This window comes from Sciurus vulgaris (genome assembly GCF_902686455.1).
Source record: "Sciurus vulgaris genome assembly, chromosome: 12".
NCBI lineage: Eukaryota > Metazoa > Chordata > Mammalia > Rodentia > Sciuridae > Sciurus > Sciurus vulgaris.
Window position 1 is genome coordinate 1,900,637 of NC_136473.1, and position 21,600 is coordinate 1,922,236.

Consider the following 21,600-nt stretch of genomic DNA (forward strand, 5'->3'; position numbering starts at 1 on the left):
CTTTCTACACAAAATTACTTTTTTCTGATATCCAATCTGAAAGAGATGGACAGTGTCAGACTGAGGCCAGGACATCAGATGCGATTCAGCCTGCTTATAAAGCCCATTTACTGAGGCCCATCAGCTTATGTTGCCAACTCAGACAAGATTCCTGCAAAAAAAAAAAAAAAAGAAAGTAAAAGAGAGAAACATAACTGAACCTTATTTGCAGTGCTGTTAGAAAAACATCTGCATCAAAGGCGTTGTCTGAGAAGCTCGTTGCTGAAGAACAGCCAGGGGCTGTCTGGCGGGGGGTGTCTCAGCTTTTCCAGAACTTGTCACATTTACTTTCTGAAAATGATCTTTTCTAGCGGGTGGAGATAGGCTGGTTCCAGGGGAGGGGCATAATCCCGTGCAGCCTACGAAGACTCACGGCAGATCATGGTAACAAAACCAGGTTTTTCATAAGAATTTACTCATTCCAGAAACACATTCAGCAAGGGAGTTCGATCCAAGTGGAAGCTCTGCATTCACCATGCACACCTGGCAGGTATCTGAGGGTGAGGTTCCTATGCAGCGAGCACTCGCCTGGGGCGTGTGTGAAGGGAAGGGCCCCGTGGGCTCCATCTCAAGTGCGTGACTGAGCTCTGCGGGCTGCAGGGAAACCAAGCACCGCAGGGCCAGTCAGAGAGTGCCCACCACAGCCAGACCCACGGAGGAAGATGGCGAAGGCAGGGTCTTCGGGAGAGGCAGCCGAGCCTCCAGCTAAAGGCCAAGCAAGAGGACAGCCCTGCCTGGGACTTCTGGAGAGAAGAGTCACAGAACTAGAAACGGGTTCGTTCACCCAAAGTTGCAAAACCTTCACTGGCTTTCCAGAGCCTAGAGTCTCCCACGGGTGCAGACAGTGGGTGAGAGAGCCACGCCGCCTGACCCAGTTCCAGTCGCCATTGAGCGCCAAAGGGGCAGAACATGATTACTGCTGTCCCCTGTGCCCAGAGTGCAAGCCGCCACACCCCCAATGGGGGATTGAGGTTGGTGAGGAGCCCAGGGAGGCAGCAGATGCTCACAGGCACACCAGCACAGGCTAGCACAGGGGTGTGAAGGCAGCGGGGCCACAGGAGGCAGGTTCCCGCACCTGCCTGGCCAGAAAGCAGGGCGGAGAAGCGTGTCCCGTCACCTCTGCTCCTTGACACTCGGTCCTCCCTATCTCAGAATCCGCCCAGCACCACACACTGTTCTAACGCAAGGCTTCAGTCTCTAGATGAAGACAGTGTTGAACAGACCAGCGGAACCCGGAGGCGGCGGGGGCCAGTGGAAGGGTGGGTGTGAAGGTGACCTCCATCCCTTGCAGGGCCTGGGTGCCCAATACCTGGGGTGGGAACACGTTCCTGCCTGTGGGGCGCCAGGGGGCCGAGTGCACAGGAAAGCTCACAAGTGCAGAACAGGATGGGTGTTCCCAAGACCCACTGGTCTCAGTAAGCACAGCCGGTAGTCGGGAAGGAATCTGCAGTGGCCCTTCATAACCGCCTTCCCATGAGTGTCTTCGATGTGCAAAGAGACCACAAGAAGACGGTATTTGGCATTATTATTTCTCTCTTTCCTGGAATATGAGGCCCCTGAGGAAGGAATGCTAACTAATTACGCCATTTACATGCTTATATATGACTCATTACAGCTGAAAGCATTACATTTTCTTCAAGCATTTCAGGTTGTTTTTAGCCACTTTTGCTACTAAAATAGGTCTTTCTCAATAATTAAGAAACAAGCCAAATCCTCAGGGTGGCTTAACTTCAGGAAGATGACCTACTCCACTTCAAATCCCAAGCTGGGACTTGAGCTGAGAGGATACTAGGTTTCCTGTGGGGGCGGCAGTGGGGCAGATGTGGTTCACCAGGGGTGTGGCTCAGACCCCGGCCGGGCCGCCGGGCACCTAGGCCCTGCCGGGGATGGAGGTCGGCTTGTCTGTGAGCAGCTCTCCCTCCTGCCCCTCCTTGGGGGAAGTCCCAGGCACTGCACCATGTGCCTGGCGGCTTATGCTCTAGAAATGGCTTTGCTTCCAGACGCAGTGGTGTGAATGGAAGGCAATCACCCATAGCTGCCAAGGAAATCGTGCCACCTTGCTGCTCAGCCGAGCTCTGCCTAACACACTCGAGGGCCATGACCCTGGTCTTGCTTTTCCCAAAGAGGCTGCTTCCCTCACCTGAAGCCTCCTCCTCCCCTCTGAGGGCTCATGCCCCCCACGTTTCCTCAGGCATCAATTCGAATGTCATTTCCTTAAGGGTCCCTTCTCTCCCCTCAGATCTAAAATTGGGCTCCCTGGTCCTCCCTCCCAGCCGGGCTGCTGTGCTTTCCTTCCCTGGGCCTGAGACACGCATGTGCATGCTGGTCTGTGTGAGGACGGCCAGCCCCAGGGCCCTCTTCCTGCATCACGTTTCCTGCGCTGTGGCCACTCAGTGGGTGGAGTGCCACGCCCCAGTCAGCGGACTGGTTACGGACATGATGGAAGAGGACCTTGTGGAACAGGTCCAGGGGAGCAGGTGCTTCTGGCGGGGGCCTGCCTCCTGTGACAGCCGGGCACCCACCCCCAGAGCACTGCACAGTCCTGGCATGCAGTGGGCATCCTATGACATTTCTGAGTGAATTAATAAATATGATCAGTTCAACCCCATGGAAAACTTCTAGAAGAAACCCAGGGCCCAGGGCAGTGGCACACCTGTAATCCCAACACCAGTAATTCCATGAAGTAGGTCACTCAGATAGGACCACCACCTGCTGAAAAATTTCAAAACCACAGGACACAGACATCCAGATGATAAAGGGCGACTCACCACATGGCACCATGGTGAAATGTGAAGTGCACAGCAAAGCAAGCAGCAAAGGGACATCCCTTCTGCATGGAGTGGGGGACACACTCATGGGCTCTCTGCTGCCCAGGACTATGGCGAAGCTGCTCCCGTCTCGTGTGTATTAACCAGTCCCACAGTTGTTACATGTGAGGCTGTAGGTGCAGACAGCAGAAGTGAGATATGACAGTTAAGCACAGCCACCCCAGGATGTGGCCAGGATTTGTGCCCACTGCCATGTCCCGGAATGTTCTCTAGGCCTGGACACTACAATTTCCTCCTACACTCCCCCAAAGCATCCTTCAGGAAAAACCTGGTCATGTCCAAAGGACCATGGGTCAAGGAACATGAGACATCCCAGTGGCAGCAGAGGGAGGATGTCTCAGAATCTAGTCCAGAACCTGGCAGGGCACACTGCAGACCTTCCCTCCAGTGCAGAGCAGAGGAGGTCCCAGAGAGTTTCCCGCTCCTGAGCCCTTCTCTGGGGACACTGAAGGAGAGCTGCGCCTCATTCCAGAGTGGAGGAGCAGAGAAGGAAGGAACGCAGCAGGCCCTGGAGGAAATCTGCAAGACGGGAGGGCCACCGTCCCCAGACAGGCTCTCTCCTGCAGAGGACCAGAGCCAGCGCCACCCTGCCCAGCTGCCGGAGAAGCTGATGCACCAAACACAGGACTGGGTGAGAAGGCAAGGGAGCCAAGGTGGCCCCTGATGCGAGCAGACAGCACAGACCTGGTTAAGAAGCTGACGCCAGCTGGCCGATCAAGTTAAAGCTCTACTGGAAGGAAGGGAAGGACCGAGAACGCGGAGGGAGGACAAGAGACGAGTCCTCCTGTCTCAAGAGGAAGCCTGCAGACCAGTGAGCCTGAAGGGCAGCAGTAGAACAGTGTACGGCTGGCTGTTATTTGGAAGAACGATGGTGAATGCCAGGAAGGACTCCTGGAAGCAGTGAGGAAGAGAGATGAGGGGTCAGGTGAAAGGGATCGACTTTGTTATAACTTGTTCCATTTGAATTCTTGTATTTTTAAATTTTTTAAAAAAATTTAAAGTCAGGGTCTCGCTAAGTTGCTTAGGCCCTCACGAAGTTGTCTTTAACTTGGGATTCTCCTGCCTCAGCCTCCGGAGCCGCCGTGCGCCACCAGGCTCCACCAGTTCCACTTGATTTCTAATGCTATGTATTACTTTGATAAAATAGCTCATGTATTTTTTTGAATAAAAATTTAAAAAGAAAATTAGAGAACACACTCTCTCCCAGAATCATGTCCATCACATGCAGAAACCAGGCTATCTGCAAACTGATTGGCAAGACTTGCTAACCTGAAAAATCTCATTGGCGAATTACGAACTGGGGACTCACTGGTGAACTAGCGGACTTTTTCAAATATAACTTAAATGAAATTTTCAGTTGAGGTGTTTTATAATTTATGTAATCCTTTACTTGTGTGCTCTGTTGTATACAGAAATCATAACAAGCTTCAGCACCCAGTGAGCTTTTGGTTACGAGTCACAGACAGGTGCACCTGAGTCCTTTGACTCACCTCAACCTCCAGAGGTGTCCCTGCCCACTTGGCCCACAGGGAACCTTCCTTCAGGGAATCTATAAAGCACTAGTCATTCATCTGTTCATTCAAACAATATTTCCTGAATTCCTACTACGTGCCAGGCAATAAGCCAACATAATTCCATACACCTTCTGGTTTGCGTGCATCTCCACCAGCCTGGAACGGCTGCATCGGCTGCCAGCATCCCTCAGCCTTGAGGCTTCCCGGCTCCTTTTCATGCCTTACATTCCTGAGGCCAGCAGAACAGCCCTCCCTCTGCGGCAGGGCCCTGGGCCTTCACTGGACGGTAAGCTCTTAGACATCAGGGATAGGTGTGGTCATTCTGTGTCACTGTTCCCAGGGTGGCATCAGGTGAGGACCCGATGACTGCTTCCTGAATGGACGGAGAGCATGGTCACAGGCCGTACGCTTGCTGCTTGAACAAGCGGACGTGCACCCCGTAGTAACACGCTCATTCCTGGTCTCTCTCGGCTCCATGGAAACACACACTTTTGGCAAGAGCCCAGTCATCGGATCAGATCACTTACAATTTTCCTTGAAGTCTTAAAAGCCAATGACGTAACACTGTGGAGACACGACCAAGGGGGACAGGTGAACATGTGCCCTAGCCCATCACCCCCTTCCTGAAGAAGTGGCTCCCTTGGAGAGCTCCTAGGACGGATTTTCAAGCAGACCAGGGTCTCGCCCTCACAGCAGGTGTCCATCCACAAAGCCACTGGCCTGGGGCCTCCACAACGTTCATGAGAATCGATTTGCTTTATTTTTAAAACATATCATGCTCCTCTAGCGTTTGTTCTCTTAAGTTCCACGCTGGACAGCAGGCCGCTGTCTGCAGTGTGGTCCAGCCTGCTCGTTCGGCCGCTGGGGTGGGTGGGAACGGCAGCTTTGGCTCCATGAGGATGACCACACACTCTCCACTGCTCTCAGCCATGGGCCTCCGGCCACTGACTGGTGCCAAGCCTGACCTGTTACTCTCGGCCAGATAGAGGTGAAAAGCATGTCAGGATTAGGATGGGCTGAGCCTCAAAGGTCAAGAGCTGAGCAGGTGGAACATGTCCTAATTACCCCTCAGCTCCAGCTCAATCCGTCGTCTGCATGTCCCAGCAAGAGACACACCTGAGGCAGGCAGATGGGGATGTGAACCGGGGGCCCGGCACCAGGCCTGGACTGTACCAGGGCATGGGGGGATGGTATTTAGACTAAAGACAGTTTGGCAGGCAGAGCCCAGGCCTCGTCTGCGGGGCATGGCCGGCCTCTGGAGGGCCGGCTCGGGCATCAGGGCAGGACTGGAGCTCACCACACCCTCAGACATGGGCCATCGCGGGCCGTGGACTGCACAGAAGGAAGGCTCCGGGAGTGGTGAGGAGAGGAGCGTGTGAGTGCCATGTGTCTGGGAGACACCACGGCTGGGACTCGGCTTCACCCAGCAAGGACGCCCGGCAGGGTCAGGTGCCTGGTGGGCGTCACAGGACTGCTGCAGCACAGCCACGTGCTCTTCTGGGCACCCACAACGGCAAAACAGCCTGGGAGCCACATTCAGGTTGTGCCCACGCTGCTCGCCACACAGAGCAGCCGGAGCACCAGACTGGACCACAGCTGTGTGCTAGCACCTCACTGGCCATAAAACCGGCAGGATCCAAGCTCATTCCTGGACTTCCCTGGCCTTCCACTTCTGCTTATTGAAAACAGTGGGGTGGAACTGGCTCTAGATAGCAGCACATGCACCCTACCTTCCGTGCCAATGGCCATCGGTCAGCAAGGTCTGCTGCTGGCCCATGCTCGGGCTCTGCTCTCAGACAGTGATGTCTGCCAGTCCTGTGTCCAGGGACAGCCACGTGCTCGCTAGCTCTGCCCTGCTCTTTCCTCTTTGCCAGGGGCAGTACTCTGTGCTCCTGTGAGGAAGAAGATCTGGGCACAGCTTTCACACGAAAAGTCGTGTGACCAGCCTGAGTTTCCTGGCATTTCTGCCGCCTGTGGGAGGAATGACAAGGAGCTAGGAAGTGTGTCAGCCGCTCGGGACAGGACGTGCGCAGGGGGTAACAGCCTACAGCGCCTAACGTAACCACCGTTCCTGTTTTGCATATTTGGATTTTCCTTCCAACACACATAGTTTTGAAGTGGAAATTGCTTTTCATTATGTGCTTCATTTGTCAAACGTGTGATTCTTGGCAAGACTTGAGGCTGCCTATAAACAGCTAATGTAGGCAGGGGGAAAGGTCCCATAGCCTCTGCCTGAGCTGTGTGAGCAAGCGGGTCCATCTCCCTGCCTCTTCCCTGGGACCCATGAAGGCCCAGAGTCGCCCACCCTCCCACCTGGCCTTGGAAAGGGGAAGTCAGATCAGAAACACACTCACTCCACTTGTTCTTGAATCTTGCACTGTAAAGGTTGCCAGGTTTAAAATAGCTAAAGGGTTCCAAGTTAAACTGGGCTCTAGCTGGGCACGGGGGCACACACCTGTAATCCCAGCAACTCAGGAGGCAGAGGCAGGAGGATCACAAGTTCAAGGCCAGCCTTAGCAACTTAGCAAGGCCCTATGTATGGTACCGAGACCCCAGAGCTATTTCTGCATCATCATTATTTTTATTATCTCCCCTCCTTAAAAAATAAACAGGGTTGGGGATGTGGCTCTGTGACTAAGAGCCTCGGGGTTCAATCCTCGGTACCTACACAATAAATAAACTGAGCTCTTTAATATTTTGGGGAGAAAATAAGAGAGAAAGGAAAGAAAGGGAGGGCGGGGGGAGAGAGAGAGGGGGGCAGAGGGAGAGAGAGAGAGGCAGAGAGAGAGAGAGAGAGAGGCAGAGAGAGAGAGGCAGAGAGAGAGAGAGAGAGGTAGAGAGAGGCAGAGAGAGGTGGGTGGGGAGAGAGAGACCCCGAGTGGTTAACTGCCCCCTCTTGTCTTTCCCCGTTGAATTCCACACTCCGAGCTGCCAGAGTAAGGGAAGCCCACCCAAATCTGCCTGGTGTTCTTTCCTTTCAATTTGACAGGTTCTCTCTCCTCCCTAAGGCATTTAAACGTGCAGCATAACCGGGTGTGGGTGAAGGCACAGGTGGAGGCGCAGACAGGAGCTGGGCCCAGGCACAGGTCAGCGTACGGGGGAGGCAGAGGCACCCCCTCTGGAAGCAACTTTCAGGTTCTATAACACGGGCAATAAATTTTGTTCAAGTAGCACTTGAACTTGCATGGAACATTGAATAGTACAGTTTACAGCTGGATCTTCGTTTTGTGGCTGAGAAACTAAGTCTCCGAGGGAAGGACAGTGCGTGCCAGGTCCTGCAGCTCTACCCGTGCTGACCCAGGAGGCCACACCGCCTTGCCCGACAGGCCTGCTTTCCCACACAGCTGCTGAACGACGGCAGCTCCTGCACCTGCCCAGGTGTGTGCCTGGAAGACACCCTCCCTTCTGCTCGGCACCCCAGAGCTATTTCTGCATCATCATTATTTTTATTATCTCCCTCCTTCCCTTCTGTGCCCCCAGTCCCCCAAGGCTGCTGATGCCAGTCCTGGCTGGCACCTTCCTGAGTCAGCAACCTGGCCAGCCTCACACACCTGTGCCGGGGCGTAGGGACAAGTGGACAATTCCCATCACAACCAGGAAGCTGCAGGGTGCGAGAGGGTTCTGGGCGACGGGGCAGTGCTGGACAGAGCAGAGTGGTCTGAGGTCTGTAGCTCGGATGCATCAGAAGATGGGAAGGAATGATGGGTCTATCCGCGTCTATTCAAGCACAGAGGAGGAGTGGCGGAGCAGGAAGCCTCACAGGGACACCCCCAGAGACTTCCTGCCGGAGGAGACCTGCTCCTCACCTCGGCTCTGAAGTGCCGTCACTGGGTTGGTGCCCATGGGGGATGCTAGGTCCATCAACCACAGGAGGTCTAGGCGACAAGGCACGTGACTGGTAACTCCAGGTCCGGGCCTGGTGGTGATCAGACAGTCGGTGCTACAGCCTCACTAGCAGCCTCCTAAGGCCCGGCCTCCGAAGGCCCTGGCCGCTCTGCCCACCCCAGGCCATGTGCCTGGGAGGCACACTCTTCAGGTCTGAGTGACAGCTGAGTTCCCCCAAACGCTAACCAGGGTGCCTTTAACAGGACTCACTTCCAGTTCATCCTGCCTTGACCGTCCCCAGCTGGTGGCCGGGACCCGGCCAACCTGGCTGCAAGGCTCACACGCCCCTCTCGTCTTTGTCCCTGGGAAATACGCACGTGCATGGTTTGCAGGTTGCCCTGGGCAGTTCCGTGGCACTAAGCACACACGCATGGCCGTGCATGCCCACCGGGCGGTCCGTGCGCCTGCCACCCCTGTCGCCAGGAGGCCCCGCACTGACCTCTCACTTCCCGCTGCTGGTATTCTCGGCTTTTGAGCAGAGGGTGGGAGAGCCACATCCAGGGGTGGTGCTTGCGGAGCTGAGGCAGCAGCTGGTGCGTGAGCAGCCCCACGGTGCCCGCCAGGATGAAGAGCGCCACACTGAGGAAGGGCTGCGGAGGCAGGCTGGTCAGCTGGGGGCTGCGCTCACCTGCCGCCTCCTGCCATCCCTCCCAAGCGTCCCTGGCAGGCTCCCGGTGTGCTCTCAGCCTCTGGATCTCTGTCCACATACCGTGGCACAGGGTCCAGCACTGAGGCCACCAGGGCTGTCAGCAGGGCCTGTGGGTCCCCAGGCTGGACCCGCCCTTGGAGCACGTTCTCAACCTCCTACAAGGAGAGGTGGGCCACAGCAGATTTAGCCCACTCATTCCTCAGTGAAAGGGGGCTCACAGGTGTCCAGGGCTTTACCTAGAGACAGGGACCACAGAGCTGGAAAGCCACCCCTCTGCTGTTTATTCTCACTGAAAAACACACCCCAGCAGCCCGTGAGGCTCTGACCACCCCACTGCATGTACATGTGCCACCAGCTGCTGCCCACCACTAACGGGCACACAGTGCCTCCAGGAAGTGCACCACCGCTTCTGCAGGCAGAACCCTCCACAGCTGGAGGGAGGCCATGGAAGGCCCTGCAGTGGGCAGCAGGTCACCTCCTTGACACTCCTGCTCAGGGCGAGAGGACAGTCCCACCCTCTCCACAGGCACTTGGCTTCCTTGGCTCATCCGCCTGCCCGTACCCTCTGCTCCACGGCAGCCCAGGGACACCTACTCTCAAGGACAGGAACACGGTGCTGGCGCTGACTGCAAAGGAGAGGACCGCGGCCACAGAGCAGACGATGAGGTCCGACCTCAGCACGTCCTTCTGGAAAGAGAAGACCAGCTGTCAGGCCCAGGTGTCCAGCCCGCTCGGCAGCTCCATGTAGCAGGTGAGTCAGACGGCAGGCTGAGGGCCTGGTGTGGCTCTTCCAGCCCGTCACCTGCTGGCGCATTCCCAGGGCCTGCCCTGGCCAGGCCCGTCACCGGCACTTGTGCCCACTCCTGCTGGGGGACCAGGCGTAGGGGCAGGGAAAGGAAACACACCTGGAGGTGAGCACACACGCTAACCAGGCAGAGCAGGCAGGTGTGTGCACACTGGGAGGCACAGGCTGCTTCCAGACACACTCGAGACAGGATGTCCAGGGACCCTGGGGACCCAAGCTAGCAAGACTTGCGAAGGAGACCAGGTGCCAACAGGCACTGCTCAGTCGTGGGGCAGCCTGGGTTTCCACACACCCACGTGCCAAGCAGAAGCCCCGACACGTTTCTCACCATTTAAACCAGACCAGGGTGCCCATTTCACTTCTCCAGTCAGATGGAGAAGAGGCTACTTCCAAGTAGTTTAAATGAGCATGTAGTATGCACATGCTGTATGCAGACAAGGAAGCGATCAGTAACTTGGAAATGACTCTCCACCACACCCCTGTGGCCTGCACGGGAGCCAGGGCAAGAGCAAAGTCAGCACGAGAAGAACAGGAGTACAGGGCTATGGAGAATGGCCAGGGAGCCTCGCCAGACATGGCTTTGCTGACCGGTAGGTTAAAAAGGACAGGAGGGACCATCGATTCACGCCAGGTTAGTTATGATGCATGATCATTGATGACTCTTGAGTATCGTCTAGTTTTCTGAAGATTCTGAAGCCATCGATACTTTATATCTCCCTGTCGTGGCTGAAAAGGAGTCGCACTTCTGAAATTCTGGTTTGGGATGTCATCTGCCTCATCTTTCTGTTTTTGATCTTTAGCTAAAATGTGGAGCTTCCTGCTTGCCGCAGGACTGGCTGGCTTCCTGTGTTGACCCCCAGAGCCAGGAAGGACCCCTGGCCATCTGTGGCGACGACGAGAGCTGCAGGGCCCGCAGGACTGGCAGCTCAGGGGAGAGAGGCGTGCACCACGCGGGTTTGCCCCTCATCTGCGGAGGTGGTCTGGACTCCTCTCCCACAGGTGTGCGATTCACATCCCAGGGCTGCAAGGGAGAATCCGCAGGGCAGGCTTTATTTCAGCTGCATCCTTCACGAGGGCCGTTTCATTCTGGAGCATGCAAAGTCCCTGGCTTTTCACTCTGACTCCATGAAACGCCGTGAGCAGAGGCCACTCTCAGTACCACTCTCAGTACCGGAGCGCCACTCTCAGTACCGGCCAGGATCCGCGCACGCGGTACCCTCCACGCTTGCAGGCCAGGCCCTGGAGCTCTGGGCGTCTCTGGGTCTTTCCACTGTGCAGACAAGCCACGCTGTCCCAGTTTTTCAGTGGCGTGGTTAATGTTGTTTAAGACTCACTGACCTTCACCCCAAACCCCAAGGGAGGTGGGGCTTCTTCCGGGTATTTCGACTTAGAGTCGCGTCGTCTTCCACTCACCAATCCTGCTTGTGAAAGGGAGAGCGGCCACCAGGGCGGCAGCGGGCAGGCACTGCTGCGCCCCAGAGCAGAGCAGGGGAGCTGGCATGCCGAGGGTCACCCACGGCCACACGATCACTGGGAGCCTCTGGGGCTTCTGCCGGGGCCGTGAGGACCTCTGTAAACCAACAGGAGCCGACCCGCGGCCGTTCCTGTTGATCGCAATGTTCTCTCCACCCACCTCCTCCCGCCATTGGGGCCTGAAAGCAGCTTTACTGAGGCATATGGACAGTCCCCACGTCACTGTGTGTAGCTTGTAGCTCCATGAGTTCTGACGTGCGGATACCTCGCCAGTCGTCACCAGAATTAAGGTAATGAGCACATCCAGCCTGCTCCCAGTTTCCTCTCCTGACCCCATGTGATCACTCTGTCCCCTGAGGCCACTGATCTGCTCCAGCACCAGTTTTTTTTTTTTTTTTTCTCATTTTCAAGAAAATTTTAAAAATTGAATTATAATATATGTGCCCCTGTTTGGTCTGGCTTTTCATTGAGTGGCATTATTCTGAGATTTATCTACACTAACAGTTCATTCCTTGTCATTGTTAAGTAATATTCCTTTGTATAGATAGACGGGTGTGTTTATCAATTTGCTTCTGGGTAGACATTTGTTCTGGTTTTTAGGACAATTCTGTACTCGTATGATGTGTGTGTGGTTAGTATTTGTTTAGATTTGCCACCTTCTTGCTTTCCTCTTTATTCATTCTTGCATATTAAATCTTCCATCTGAGATCCCTTTCTGCTGAAAAATGTCCTTCAGAATATACTTTAACCTTTAGCTGGGCTTAGTGGCATATACTTGGCATCCCAGCAACTCAGGAGGCTGAGGCAGGAGGACTGCACGTTTAAAGCCAGCCTCAGCAATTTGTCAAGGTCCTGTTCAAAATAAAAAATAGAAAAAAAGGGCTGGGAATGTTGCTCAGTGGTTAAGTGTCCCTGGGTTCAATCCCTGACCCCTCCCCCTTCCCCTTAAAAAACCCTGAAAAAATACACATGTATCAGCTTTTGTCTGTCTAAAACATTTTTATTCCATCTTCATCCTTGAAAGGCATGTTCACTGGGTATAAAATTTAACATGGCAGTTACTTTCTTCACAGAACGTCACACACGTAAAGCCCGCCCTCTGGCGTGGCTCCCACGGCGCTTGGTAAGGGAGCAGGTGAGTGTCTTCTGTTCACACCACCTACCTGTGTGGGCTGTCTGCACCCTGGTGCGCTGCAGTCCCGCTGAGGTGGGTCTGTGTGGACTCTCCCTTCTTCAGTCACCTGCGGAGACTCAGTGGTCCCTGGTCTCCACACGAGTGTCTTCCACCAATTCTGGCAAGTTCGACCTCGACTCGTCACACACGGGTTGGACTCCGGTCTCTGTTTTTCCAGGAATTCTGATCAGACATGATAGGTCTTGAACTCTCTTCACTCCCTTTCGGTATTTCCCAGTTTTTATCTAGCAGAGTCGCATTCTGGAAAGCTCCCTTTATTTTTATCCTTCAGTTCACTAATTGTCTCTTCAGAGGTGTCTAGTCTCCCTTGGGGTGGGAGAGGTTTTTTTTAACTTCATTTGTTTTATCTGTTTGTTCAGGTAGGAGGCTCCATTGACTCTCTTTCCAGCATGCTAGATCACTTTAAATATCTCCTATTATCAATAAAGTTTAAAGCTTGCCTTTATTTCTTTAAACATAGTAGGTACAGTTATTTCAAAATCCGTGTTTGATACTTCTATTATCTGCAGTTATTTGTAGACCTTGTTTTGCTGTGTTCCTTGGTCCCCTGTACACTTTAATATTTGTACTGTGAGCTATTTGTTTTCCATAGAAAATCGGCTTTGGAAGCATTTGCAGGCCCGGGGAATGGTCTCGTGGGGACGCGTGTGTCTCTCCTCCATCGGCACTTCTGGCTGGAACCACTTCAAACTCAATCCATACACTGAGGGTTTTGTGCCATCCAGTTTCTTGAAAGTGTGCTACAAATCCCTGAAAAGTCACAGCTTCCCCGGAATCGGCCAGTCCTCCTCTGCTCCCTGGCACTGAGCACTGAGGAGGACAGAGCTGGCTGCCTTCCTCTCTGCCCCCCTGAGCATGAGGCTCTGTGTGTCCTGGTGGGGCCATGGGTGGTCTGGCGTTGGACGTCCCACCGTGGCAGACCTGAGCCCCCAGAAAGAAAGCTTCTTGCTTCTTCCTCCAGGTATCTTGGTTTAAACTCTTATCGAGCAGTCAGTTATTTGTTACATTTAAGAATTTTCTAGTGTTTTATTTGGAAGTTTTGTTTTTGATCAGCAGAGTTTGTGTTAATTTATCTGCCATAACGCCAGCAATGCGAAGGCCCGTTGCTCTCTCCTCTCCCTCCTCCACCTGGACCCCCGAGTCCCTCTCTGATTTACACTGGTGTCTGGTGAGGGATCAGCTCATTAAATTCTTTTCTCTCTCCCACTGCCAAATGCCACACACTGAATAATCAATTCTTGACCGTGACATTATTTCCATATAGCATGTTCTTATAAATAATTTGTCTCCTTTGTGTTTTCCTGAGCCACTAATCCCATTCTCTAAACTGGAATGGGTTTCATATTTTGTTCTGATTATTCAGTTTTTATAATATACTCTTTAAATCTCAAAAGTGCTAGTTCTTTTCCTTACTCTCCTTTGAGTCTTATTAAACCATTAACTGCTAGTCTTCTAAATAAACCTTGGACTCATTTCCCAATGCTGTGAACATAACTCCTTCAGAACTGTTTTGAACAATATTAAACCTATAAATTTACTTACAAAGAATTGGCATTTTGTAAATCTCAGCTTTCCTGTTCACAATCAGGTTAGGCGCTGTCTGGAACTTCATTTGCCTTTTTAATAGACGGCTGCCGCTGCGTTTGTAACGCTGCAGTGTTACCCTGTGCGTGGGTCCGTGTTTCCATCTTGCTTTCTGGGGATGCTCCTACTCACAGTGCAGCGGGCCTGTCTTCCAGCCTTCTCCTCTGGAGGAGCTTCTGAATCCTCCTGTTCCCATGGTTGGCGTTCACCTGTGGTGGGGTCTTCTACATCTTTCCTCTGCAGGCCCTGGCCTCACCCTGGCTGGGACGTCACTAGTGCTTTTCTCTCTGCTTTTCTGCTGTGTGGAGCCTGTTGGACTGAGCAGTTCATTTGCTATTAGTATATCAAACACTTTAAGTGCATGGTGACGTTTTTTCTGGCACTTGATGCTGCCTAGAAGATGCAGCCCAGCTGTCTGTCTCCACACCCAGCAGGCCTGCACAGTGGGGGGCCCAGGAGGGCGGTGGCGGCAGCCAGGCTCAGGAGGGGCTGAAGCATTCCTCCTGTGGTCTGAGTTCACACGTGCAAGTCGGGAGGTGTTTAAGGAAATGGACCCTAGGAACCGCAGAAAATGGATGCGGTGGAAGGAACACATCTCAACAGGACAAGCCCTGTAAGGGGCGGGAGGGTGAGGCTGAAGGCGTGGGCCTCCGAGGCCCCAGTGTGAGTTCAGGCCTGTCTTAACTGTGGCGTTTTGGAAATGAGTCTCATGTGCACAACCCCTCGTGCTCCTGTGGACACCCACAAGTCCACGGGCAGAGCTCTCCTTCTGGATCAACAGTTCCGCAGGTGCCGTCTGTGGATCAGTGGGGCAGAATCACAGTGGACATTCTGGTTGGAATGCAGGTCCCCAGGACCCCCACCAACAAATAAATCAGAGGGGGAGGGAAGGCCAGAAAACTGCAGTCTAAGAGGCTCCCTGGGGGCTTCTCATGCAACCAAAATGTAGGGAAAGAGAGACAGACACACAGATGGAGGACGGGGGCAGGAAGACAGGGGCGCCGTCAGGCCCAGGAGGAGGGACGGTGTACTTCGCCGTGACACAGAAGGTGTCAGGGGTCAGCCCAGGGGCGCTGACTCCGATGTTCCCATTGGGATCCTGCAGATGGACCAGGGCTGTTCAGAAGTTGCCGCCAGCCGCACTCTGCGTCTGCGAGGCATGTCAGAGGGTACGAGGGCCGAGTAAGGCAACCCAGCCTCCACTAATGAAGCACTGGCGGCGTCACCAGGCAAATGCCTCGTCTCCTTCACCACAACTCAGGCCTTACTTTCACTGCGACAATTCAGGAAGTGGAAATCGGGAGGCCTGGGGCTGTGGGAAGACTTGGGGACGATCGGCGGGCCGCCCTACCTCCTGGCACTACCGTCAGCCAGCCGCCAGGCCCTCCAGGGCCACCGCATCTCCCCCTCCGGCTGCCAGCACGTCAGCCCTGGCAGCTTTGCCTCCTGCTCTCCTCGGAATGCGTCTCTGCTTTGAAAACTCGCCGACCACACTTTCTCTCATCAGTGGCGTGTTCCTTGATTCCCCGGAGGTGACACAGAAGCCCTAATGCTCTAGCTTGAGTTGTGACCGCTCTAAGGCACTCGGTTGAGTGTGCGTTGTTAGGATGTGGTCCTACTGGCCATGAGCCCTGTGCACCGAGATGGCGGCCATCCACTCGTGTGAGTTCAGCAGCGCGTCCAGGGTGCCCAGTGTGGCAGGCACAGTGGACACCGAGACACTCCAGGTCATGGCTGTGTCTGACCACCGGCTGCTTTTCCGTGTGTCATTCCAAAACACAGGGAGGGCAGGGACCGGAAGCCAGACTGCTGCGGGCTCCCCACCCAGACAGAAGGGAGCATCGCCCCCCAAGAACTGAGGGAGGCTGACTGGGGTGGCCGAGGCTGCCCAGCGCCGTCCTCCTGGTGCATAGGGAAGACTGTCACATCCTGCTGCCCGGGATTCTCCTCCTTGCCCTGGCCTCCCTCCCTTCAGACGGCAGCACGCTGTGAGCCTGAGCCCAGTGCCCCGGGGCTGTGCAGACGCCAGTGTGGAATCAAAAGACGGGGACGGGTGCTCCGGCTGAGCGTGGGGTCGCGCAGCAGGAGAGCACGGGCATCAGGACCGCAGGCCCTGCTCAGTCTGGGAACCCACCGTTATGGGCACGGAGCCCCTGCCATTTGGAGCCAGCAAGGGGCAGAATCAACTGAGGGTTCATGGGAGCCTGCAGACCAGCGGCTCCACCACGGGCCTCGGGGCGCCCGGAGCCCGCGGGCCAGCACACCTTCCAGGGACCTCGGAGCTCCCCGCCCGCAGAGGGCACTGGGCGAGCACCTGGTCTGGTCTGACACTGGGCCTCTTCCTGCCCCGTCCCTCTATGGCCTGTGACCAGAGCCCGGCCCTGCTGACCAGGAAGGCCTCCCACAGCACAGGACGCCAGGTCTCACCACGGAGTCCTTCATCTTCTGGGGCAGAGGGTCTGAGGCCGACTCTTCCAGATTCTGATGTAAAGATTTAGGGAAAAATCTGCACTGAATAAAAGACCTAGGAATAGAAAAACACGCAGGTTTGAGTTTTAAGATGCACATCTGGGACACTGCATGAAGTACACAGCCCCCGAGGCCCCCGAGACCTCACACCCATGAGGGACCAGCAAGTGTCCTCACTAGGAGGTCAGTAATCAAAGAGGGGCCTCCTCCAGCGACCCCAAGGCAGCGTCTCCGTCTTCAGACTGCCTGAGGGAAGCGGGGTTCCCCACCCCCAGCATGGCGCTGACTGGAGCAGTGGGCGTGTCTCTGCCGCCCCTCGGGCCTCCCCTCAGAACACGCCAGCACAGGCCCTCACGCCAGTCGCACCTCTGACACCAAAACCACGCCAGCCCCATTTGCCTCCGGGGTCACTGCCCTGAGCCTGTCACCTCCAGCCACCTGACAGCCTCAGACTGTGGCCTCCAGCCCCCGAGCAGAGTCACCCTGAGCCAGAGTCTAGGTCAGTGTGCCCACTGCATGAGATGCCACCACCAGTACCGGACACTCTGCGGCCTCTCAGGAGGCTTCCTGACCCTGCGCACCGAAGTCACACTGAGCACACTCCAAGGTGCTGGCACGAACCCACCTGGCGGGGGCACTGGGGGTCTGGGAACAAGAGCAGCCTTCTTTCGGGCGGTTGGCCCAGTTCTGATGCTCAGCGCCTCCAGAGAGGGGCTCACTGGGGGCTTCTCGGAAGCTCGCTGAGGGAGGTCCCTGTGGCCCTGGATGGGGCTGGTCCTCCGCTCCCGCCAGGGTGCCCCAGCCCCACGCAGGACAGCAAAGGGCCCGGGCAGGCCCGTCAGCTTCCCTCAGCACTGCCTCTCCCACCCTGGTCCAGCTCCCTAACAGCAGGCGTCCAGGGCACCGACGGCAGAGGGCCGCCTCCGCCTCAGCCAGGGGGCTGCGCAGGGTACTCACAGGAGCACCGTGGGGTCGCTGCTCTGCCGGCTCAGATGGTAGGACAGTGCGACCAACAGACCGCAGAAGGCGGAGAACAGCGCGGGGATGTGCTGCGTGCTCCAGGGCTCCTGGGGGAGGACAGCAGACGGCCTGAGCAGCGCGGCGGCGGGGACTCCACCCCAGTGCCACCCGCACCTGCCGCTCCTGCCGCACACACTGCCCTGCAGGAGCAGAGAGGAGACGCAGGTGCCTGTCTGTGGCTCTTAGCCACCACAGCAGCCCACCGGCTCGCTGGTCAGCAGGCATCCCACCCACTCCAACAGAGGGCATGTGCTCATGTGCCCTGCCCGCTGGGTCTGCCTGCGCCAGCCCTGCCACTAACACCTGCTGTGCGGGGTCGCATGGCAGCCACCACGTCTGCAGGCAACGGGGCTCTCCTGCTCCAATGCCCCCTCGGGCCACGGCGTGTGTGCTGTCCATCGCCAAAGGTCCTGGGGGCGGGGCCTACTTATTTTTAACTGTGCGCAGAGTGTCCCGGGCAGCAGCCCCACACCCCTGTTCACTGTGCTTCCACACAGGTCCCATCTAGGTGGGTGTTCAGGTGACAGGAACTCCTCCACCACGTGTGACCCTGACCCTGCTGGGTTGGACTGCAGAAGCCACAGGCTGCTGGGTGACTGCCAGACCTGACGGGCGCTGCTCCCTGATCGCCTGAGGCTGTTGCCACCTGGGGCCCGTCCTGCCTTGGGAGGCGTCAGGCCTCGAGCACTCGCCTTGGCCTTCCAACAGCGAGAGAGCGGGCGGCGCCAGAAGCGGGACTGGGGCTCTTCCGGAAAGGCCCCCACCCTGCGTTCATTCAGCAGAAGCGCATGCACACACATGTACAGTGTACACACGTGCACACACATGCACACACAATGCACACACATACGCACACACATGCACATGTGTGTGCACATGCATGCACGCACGCACATACATGTACATGTGCACATGCACACACATGCACATGCACACACATGTACACATGCACACATACACACGCACACACAATGCACACGCACACACATGCACACATGTACACATGTACACACGCACACATGCACATGCACACAGGCACAAACATACACGCACACCCTCATCTCACAGGAGGTTGGAGTCCCGGGACGCAGGGCAGAGGGACCACTTGGATACAAGCGCGAGGGGTGCCGCTGGCGTGCAGAGTGCCGACATCCTCAAAACCACGCCCCCTCCAAGAAGAACGAGCTCGTGGATCATGGCACCCTCAAAGGATGGGTCAGGCCAGGAGGCGGAAGAGCAGAAGGGACTTGCCAGAGGGCAGAACCACGTGCAGAGGTGGCCCAAGCTCAGAGCTCCAGGCAGCTGACTGACCAGGGACACCGGAGAGCAGAGACACAAACCTGCCCGAGGCGGAAGGGGGACAGGTGTGCTGCTGCCGCGGGCCCTCTTCCCAGGTGCCCGCGTGTGGACACACACGCACACACACCGCCAAGCCAACAAGACGCATGTGAGGAACCCCACAGAAGGCTTCGCAGGAGTCAGGGGGTGGGTGGATGGCCACCGCCGGCCCTATGTGCATCCCCCATCCTGGCCACTCTGGACTGGGCTTCCTCCCTGCCCAGGTGCCTCCCAGTCCAGGGCTCTGTAGCAGCAGGGCTTCCCCTGGCCCCGCAGCTGGAGGAGCCAGCAGGTAGTCAGTGTTGCAAGGGGAGGAAACATGTTCGAAGATGATTTTCAGTTTTATTTGAAGATGGAGAAGGAAATATTGGCATTCGGGTAAGAAGGTGAGTTTGTGGGACCAGGTGGCCTGAGAAGAGCTCTGGACAGAAGATCCAAGGGGGTGCGCAGCTGGGGGCAGAGCTCACACTGCCACGTCTCGGGGGGCAAGGGCGAGCAGAGGCACAGAGCAGTGTTTCTAGGTTTAAACAATGGGCTCTTTGCTTCCAAACACCTGTGGCTCCGTCGTGAATTGTCCACATCTGTGTGAGACCCACTCATGGACCTACCGACCCACAAATGCATCACCATTTCAAGGGAGATCGGGTTTGAAACCATCTGTCACTCACTATAACGAAGCACCCACTGCGGGATGCTTTGCTTCAACCTCAACATCCCTCGTTGCTGTGAGAGGCGTCTCCAGCACCCCTACGTTGGGAACCGCACGGATTGACAGGTGTGGGTTCCAGGAAACCCCCTCAGGTGTGGAAATGCTTTTCTGAGGTGGAAGTAAAGCTGCCTCAGCCTCGGGCCTCGCAGGATAAGTGCACATTTGGGAATCACTCTGGGCAGCTTGGCAGGTGAGAAGCACAGCCTTCCCTGGATGTTTCAGACATCTCTTGAGATGGACTTCACGGCAGACCAGTCGAGCAACCTGTTTCACATGGACGTAATGTCCAGGTCTCATGCTACGGGCCCACTCTCCTCACTGGAGTGATACAGAGGGAAGGCTGGAGCCTGGGCCCCCCAGCAGCACTGGGCACCTCTGCAACTCTGAGTTCGCTTTCCATCCACAGTGGGGTTTTAAATGCTGTCCTTGGGTGCCTGGTGGGAGCGTGAGGAAAACCCTGTGACGAGCCATAGTAACAATGCCCTTCAGTCCCCGGATCCCCCGGCCTTCAGTGAAGCAGGATCTCTTTGTGAGGACAACACAGAACAGAAGCCGTGGTCCATCCAGACAGATGGAGAGCCCAGCTAATTGGCTACGGCGCTTCTCCAGGGAGCAAGATCTGGCTGTCTGCGCACCTGCCAGACACCAAGTCAGCAAGGACCCTTGGCACGTTCCTTGTTCCCGTCCTGGACAAGTCAGAGAAGCTGAAGTTCACGAGGAATAAAACATTCCTTCCCGAGTTAGTTAATATTCCAGACGACAAAATTAACTCAACTTCAACTGGGTGGCAACAGTAAACCCAGAAAGACACCCGTCAAGACCCAGAGAGAAACACCTGGCCAGATGGCTGGCAGGCTGGGGCAGTCCACAGGGCCTGGCGATCCACTGCGCTGTGGCAGAGGCGAAGGGGCGATGGACTCCCGAGAGGCCAAGAGGAAGCGTGAAGGTTCAGACAGCAGCATCGCTGAACAAGAGGCGGCAGCACGTCTCGGGCCTGGGGCGCGGGGCTGAGGCTCCAGCTTTCTCCCTGGGGCTCCCATGCCATCTGCTAACCGTATCCACTCAATTCACGGTATTTAATAGGTGCTGTATCAGAGTCGATAGGCAATCTGGGACCATTAGAATTTCAGGACTTACAAATGAGAAGAGATGAAAATTGCTCTTTTTTTTTTTTTTTTTTCTAAAATGCACTTCAAAATACAGCTTGAACATTAAGATTTTGTTGCCACACTACATTATCACAAGTGATGCTTGTTCCATACTGAGCAGGAGACGCCAAAGCCTCCCTGCGAGGAAATGCAGCCTGCCCAGGTGCCTGCAGCCACCGGGTCCACAGGCCACTCCACAGCCGGGCAAACCCCAGGCCTGACGCATCCTTCCCCAAGGCAGAGGCCATGGGTCTGGGAGGAGACTGCTCACTCTGACCAGCCCCAGCATGCCATGCTCAGAATGCAAACAGACACAAACCAAAGACCCCGCCCAGGACAGCAGCGGGCCTTGTCCCAGGCCCAGCTCTGGGCAGCAGGCACTGGCTGCCCACAGCACTGTCTGGACCAGGTGAGAAAAGGCCTTGGTCAGTCAGCAACGTCTCATGGGACTGCAGTCAGATGGCAGGAAGGAGGAACAGCCCCTGCCCTTTACTAGGTAAAAACCCCCTTGATCATTTCCACACCCTCTAAAAAACGGCAAAAACGGTCGTGCGGCAATCACGAGTGGCTGGCGTTGGAGCTGGAGGGCTGCATGCCAGCACCCGTGGCGTAGAGTGGGTGTCTCAGAGCACAGACTTCTCCCAAGTCTCAGAGTGGCCCCTGTCAGACAGCAACCTTGGACCGGCGGGCACTGCTTTCCAGACTCGATCAGCATCACGGTCAGTGAGATGTCTTCACATCAAGAGCTCGGCAGCGTGAAGCCTGAGACACCCGTTCAGCTCGAGTCAAAGACAAGGACTAGCAGAGGTGATCTAACAGAGGCGACCGTGGTCAGGGAGGAGTGGCTCGGGTCTGGGTGACGCGCAGCACCCTGGTGGTGTTCACAGCACCGCGGGGCCTCAGCCACAGAGACGCCGACGAGGATCCTCTCCCGAGAGCCCGGC

At 55.9% G+C, this 21,600-nt stretch overlaps 1 protein-coding gene across 5 annotated transcripts in view; it reads right to left on the bottom strand.

Moving 5' to 3' along the window:
- PCNX2 (pecanex 2) overlaps positions 1 to 21,600 on the bottom strand; it is a 193,919-nt gene that overhangs the window by 91,570 nt on the left and 80,749 nt on the right. For 4 of the 5 annotated variants that reach the window (XM_079107189.1, XM_079107187.1, XM_079107186.1 and 1 more), the window contains 4 exons: positions 17,399 to 17,508; positions 16,400 to 16,496; positions 9,510 to 9,602; positions 8,706 to 8,856 (listed from right to left, as the gene is read on the bottom strand). In XM_079107189.1, the coding sequence (XP_078963315.1) occupies positions 8,706 to 8,856; positions 9,510 to 9,602; positions 16,400 to 16,496; positions 17,399 to 17,508 (451 nt within the window). The remainder of the gene's footprint in view (positions 1 to 8,705; positions 8,857 to 9,509; positions 9,603 to 16,399; positions 16,497 to 17,398; positions 17,509 to 21,600) is intronic. The other variant, XM_079107188.1, reaches the window with a different exon arrangement.